This window comes from Tupaia chinensis, unplaced genomic scaffold (genome assembly GCF_000334495.1).
Source record: "Tupaia chinensis unplaced genomic scaffold, TupChi_1.0 Scaffold000289_1, whole genome shotgun sequence".
NCBI classification, from domain to species: domain Eukaryota; kingdom Metazoa; phylum Chordata; class Mammalia; order Scandentia; family Tupaiidae; genus Tupaia; species Tupaia belangeri.
In genome coordinates, this window is record NW_006159774.1 from 1,416,082 (window position 1) to 1,421,196 (window position 5,115).

Here is a 5,115-nt window from a genome sequence, read left to right on the forward strand (position 1 = left end):
ATAAATAAATAAACTTAACAGAACAGATAATGAGAGCTAGCTAGCCAAACGATGCAGTGATTAAGGTGCTGGATCCCACCTGGCCAACTGCCTGGTTCAAGTCCTGGACCTGGCAGCTTGGAAAATACACTGGGTGATGCATATGTGTGTGCCTAAATCCCTCTCTCACTCCAGTTAGTGCACATACCCTGTAGCAGATTTTTAAAAACATTTTGAAAAAACGAAATAGGGACCAGCAGTTGGCGTAATGGCTATGTTGCTGGACTCTTATGTAGTCGACCACTGTTTGAGTCCTGGACCTGGTGGCTTAAAACTCACGCCGGGCATGTGTGCGTGCGAGCCCAAGATCCCAAGAGGAGAATGGAGGAGAAAGGATTTAGGCATGGCCATTCCCCCTGGAGAGTGATTTCTCGCTTTCTGTCTCTCTGTCTCTCTGTCTCTGTCTTTTTGGTGAGCACATGCACCCTATAGCAAAAACTTCTCAAAAAAGACTTTAATTAACTAGTTAATTAATTTAAAAAGAGAGAGAGAAACAGAACCATCCAGTGTGTATTGTTTTGTGCCAGAGGTCTTCCACTCAATGCTGCGTGTACCGTTTGTCACTGCTGATGTGAGCAGTGGTGGCTTGTTATTCCCACTGCCCCAGATACGATCTAAGATGAGGGCGTGTCCTGTGGAGGGTGTGCTGGCAATGTTCTGACATGTCTCCTGGTGAACGGATGGAAACTCTTTGGGTCTAGAGCTGGCAGCAGAGTGACGGGTGGTCCCGTACGCATTTGTTCAGCTTGGGTAAATACCAGCAGGAAGGATTTAAGCAAATCGTCAGAAAGAGCTTCCAGACCCTAAAGGCTGTGGCCAACCAGCTCGTGCCTGCACAGGAGGAAGCTGTGACATTTCCTTTGGAAACAGGAAGAAGGGGCTGGATCAGGCATCACTGAGAGACCCAGAGACTCCTTTCTGTCTGGCTTTCGTCCTCTCTCTTGACCTGGGCTTTCCAGATGGTACTCCCCAGGGGTGTCTCGGCCGTGTCAGGGTGGGGAGGGTGTTCTCCAAGTGCCTGTTCCCTGCTTCAGCCCTCCACATCCTCTGTTTTATGCCGTGTCGTGGGGGTTCTGAGAATGACTTCATTTCCTTCTTGAAAAAGTTGTAGCTGTTTTGCCTGTTTGAAAATTCACTGTCTAAGGTCATTGCCAGCTGGAAGATTCTATTTCGGGAGCAGGAGGTGGACGTGGGAAGGGTTAAGCGTTATTCAGCCAAAGAGCGGGGCCGGGCCACTGTGACCTTTTAAAGTTCATAGAGTAGGATTTGTGATACGAGAGATCGCATAACAGTCTGTAAAAATACAATGTTCAAACTAAACAGAACAACTTCCAAAACCTGAGGAATATAGAGGAGGGGCTTAACTTTGGGGAACATTTAGGTAGAATTTCTACAAGAATCTTGAGGATTCTCGAGAGTCTTTTACCCAACCCTGTGGTGTGTGTGTGTGTGTGTTCTTTTCTTTCTTTTTTTTAACTTCTCCATTGGTCATTCCTGGGAGCAGTCATTTGAGGTTGTCTGGGCCCAGCACGGTTCCCATTTTTGCCCAGGAGTGGATCATGTGGGTGGCCTGCATCTCCGCCCTCTGGGATGGTGGCCTTCCCTCCTCTGACACTAGCCCCAGTTGGGACTGTGGTTTCAGTTGGCAAGGGAGGCTGGCTGTTCCTGGGCCCAGAGAGAACTGTTTCTGCCTTGGCATGTAGCTCCGAGCCAATGGGCCTGATAAACAGCCCGTTTCCCAGGGCCTGCAGGAACAGAGCCCCTGGCTGCGAGGAGCTGTCTACCCCCCTCTTCCTGAAACAGCTGTTTATTCTTTTGACAGGAGCTGGAACGCAGCACCTTCCCTTCCTCTGAGCCGGGCCTCCTTCTGCAGAACGGAGCTCACTAGAATCGTGTTGTTTGCCTTTTGCTCCGGGGAGGAAGGAGCAGACCATGAGGTATGTGGGAAGTTTAAATGATTTGCTGCTGCTATGCTAGGGTCACTGGGAAAAAGGCCATGTGGGTCCTCCAGGAAGGGTCCTCCCTGTCCCCCGAGCCCCTTGCTGGTCTCCAGTGTAGTCCTGGAAGAGGACAAAGTCCTCTCCCCAGCAGTGAGTCTGAAAGTGGGAGCTGGGGGCTGGGGGTGCTGGCTTCGAGACACACTGAAGTTCTGCTTGGTTTTGCTTCCAGCAGCAGGACCTCAGGGCCGCGGCCTGGAGTTTGTTCTGCAGGATTCCAGGTGACAACGCAGGGCAGGGGGGTGAGTCTTGGGGCCTGGGGTAACATGGGGTGGATACAGAAGCCTCCCTCTCAGAGCAGTGGCGTCTTCCGTTTCTCGGACTTTGGTTCTCTTAAAAAGCCTGGCATGGTGTTTTCTGAGACGGGCAGCAAGAAAGAGCTGGCTGGGTGAGGGCTTTAGATTTTCCGAGGGGGGTTTATGGAATGGCGCTGCAGTGTACTCAGAGAGCAGGTTGTTCGTCTGCGATAGCTGGAGCGACACTTAGCCGTCTATTTCGTCTGGGCCTGTCTCCCGGCTTACGGCATCTGTCTTCCATTTCACTCTGACCCTTATAATGAAAACCAGCACGGGACAGAGCCTTCCAAGCACGGTTTTTCCTCTATGAATTAAACCATATTTCTTTTGATAGGGAGCATTTCCTTAGAAGGCCCTCCAGTTTAGAGAGGCTTTGCGGGGGGGGGGCAGCAGGTGGCATGTTGGTTAAGGTGTTGGACTCCCACAGTGCTGACCGTGGTTCAAGTCCTGGACCTAGCGGCTTGCTTTCTCACTTTCTCTCTCTGGTGAGCACATGTGCCCTATAGCAAATTAAATAATAATAAATAAATAACATTTTTAAAAGAGAAGTTTTAGGATAAGTCACTCACCCTCTGTACCCTAGTGCCAGCCCAGTGCCAAGAGCTGGACCTGGGAGGCAGAGAGCGTGGTCTGGACTTAAACCAAATACCACCATAGGTGTTCGGCCATATGGGAGTCCAGCGCCCTTCACCACATCACCTGCCGCCCCCCAGCCCGTTCTCTTAAGAGCAAGAAGTCACCTGTCCTGTGAGACAGCACTAGCTCATTCATGAGGTTATTCCTCCATGATCCCAACTCCTGCCCATGAGATCTCTTCTCTTAAAGGTCTCACCACCAACCAACACCTTCACAATGGGGACCCAATTCCAAACATGAACCTTGGAGGGACAAACTAATATCCAAGCCATAGCACAGCATAATAATAAAATGATGGAGAAATATGAAAATGAGTGGTATTCCTTAGCTGCCACATACACCTATCATTTTTTTTCCATTGCCAGAGGACACGTGCTCTTGTTAGTGAGAGAGAAAACATCCCCTGGGTGTGGACATTCCCAGGTAATTTCCTCCATTTCTGTATACAGAATTTTCAACATGCCTGGTGTGTGTTTCAAGGTCCAGGGGCCAGGATTTGAACTGCAGTCTCCCATGTGGCTCCAACACCCAGTTCACAGGGCTTAACTACTGGGCTACGGGGCTAGCCCACACAGGTCTATAATCTTTGATTGCCTCTTTATCTGAGAGTGATATTCTGGTACCATTTTCAGTAGAGAAAGCTAAATTGATTTTGCTTCTAGTGTTGTTAATCAATTGTTGCTTTTTATTCTTGAGAGTTTAGAAGAGTTTCCTTCAGCCTCGTGACTGGCCGTGGGGGATGCCATGCCTATCAATGCTTTTTTTTTTTTTTTTTGAGGGGGTTTTTCTTTAGCACTCACCAGAAAAACGAGAGAGAGACAGAAAGCAAGAAATCACCCCCCCAGTGGGGATGGCCACACCGCAGTCCCTTCTCCATTCTCCTTGGGACCTTGGGCACGCACACGCACCCGGCATGAGTTTAAGCCACAGGGTCTGGAACTCGAACCGTGGTCCACTACATGGGAGTCCAGCGACACAGCCATTACGCCAACTGCTGGTCCCAATGTTTTGATAGTTTCTTGTGCAGGTGGCCCAAGGCAGACCCCTGGTGACCTCAGCCTTTGACACTCAGCACAGTGGGGCAGGTGGTTGGTCCTGGGTCCTGGATCAGTGGTGGTGGTTGGGGACCTGGGTTGGCTGTGAGTCCTGGGTCATAATGACCCAAGAGCAGGGAGCAGGCCAATGTGTAGCTCGGCTTCTTCTTGGAGCAGAGGGTGGAGAGTCCTGAGGGCTCAACAAGGTACAGCCAGGGCAGGTTGTGACTGGGACCTGGGTGGCTGTGCACATGAGGCCAGCCCCTGGGCTCTGCCTCCAGCACCAGCACCAGCACACCCACCCAGGCCAAAGAGTGACTCCCCCAGGCAGGAGCAGAGGGAGACTTTGGGGGGTTCCCACCCCACCCAATGGCAAGAAGTCAAGCTCAGTCCTGTGGGGGTTCGTGCAGGTGAACGACCCTGACACCCAAGCTCCCTGGCTCCTGCTAAGTCATTTGTGCTCAGTGCACGTTGGCTGCTGAACAGGAAAAACCAAAACCTACCTTCTCAGTCTCAGTTACTCCCACTCCTCGCTCACCAGACAGGCTGCTTGTGTGAGGGCCACATGGGTGGGGACCCCTGACCCTCCCACCGGCACTGGAGCAGCTCTGCAGCAGATAGCAGCGGGGCGTTCGCCAACTCAGTGCAGTCTGACATCGCCTGGGGATAGCGTCAGAGCCTACCGGACTCAGTCCCCAAGATTCCCCACCACCCCATGCCCACAGCAAGCACAGGCTGTTTGACCTGTGCTCTGACCAACCAACTGTGCACTGGGACTCCTGTCACCCCTCTCCTCCTCGGGTTTGACACAGTGCCCCGTTTGTTATGGAGGTGTCGACGGAAAAAATATAACCAACTGTAAAATTAATCATTAATGCGGTTTATTTCCAAGCCAACTGTGAGTGACCTAGGCCCGGAGGTGAGGCATACATGCCTTTCCTCGGGGTGATCATGTACAGAGGTTCCTTTTATTTGCTTCTGAGATTGACACACAACATTTAATTAAAAGATTTCCCATTGGTCTGGCCCAAAAAGGCGGGACATGTAGAAGGGGGGGGGACTTGTAGGTTATAGGTGGGGTCCACCAATTCTTAGGTCGATGCTTGGAAGGGC

The 5,115-nt window shown here is 51.3% G+C and overlaps 1 protein-coding gene across 12 annotated transcripts in view; it reads left to right on the top strand.

The window, feature by feature from the left end:
• Window positions 1-915: 915 nt before the first annotated feature.
• The window catches only part of GGTA1 (glycoprotein alpha-galactosyltransferase 1 (inactive)), a 46,253-nt gene continuing 42,053 nt past the window's right edge, over window positions 916-5,115 (top strand). For 2 of the 12 annotated variants that reach the window (XM_027772635.1, XM_027772638.1), the window contains exons 1-3: window positions 919-1,001; window positions 1,862-1,976; window positions 2,209-2,278. In XM_027772635.1, coding sequence (XP_027628436.1) covers window positions 1,972-1,976; window positions 2,209-2,278 — 75 coding nt within the window. In that variant the 5' untranslated portion in view covers window positions 919-1,001; window positions 1,862-1,971. Of the gene's footprint in view, window positions 1,002-1,789; window positions 1,977-2,208; window positions 2,279-5,115 lie in introns of those variants that run through there. The other 10 variants (XM_027772637.1, XM_006150487.2, XM_006150483.2 and 7 more) reach the window with 10 other exon arrangements.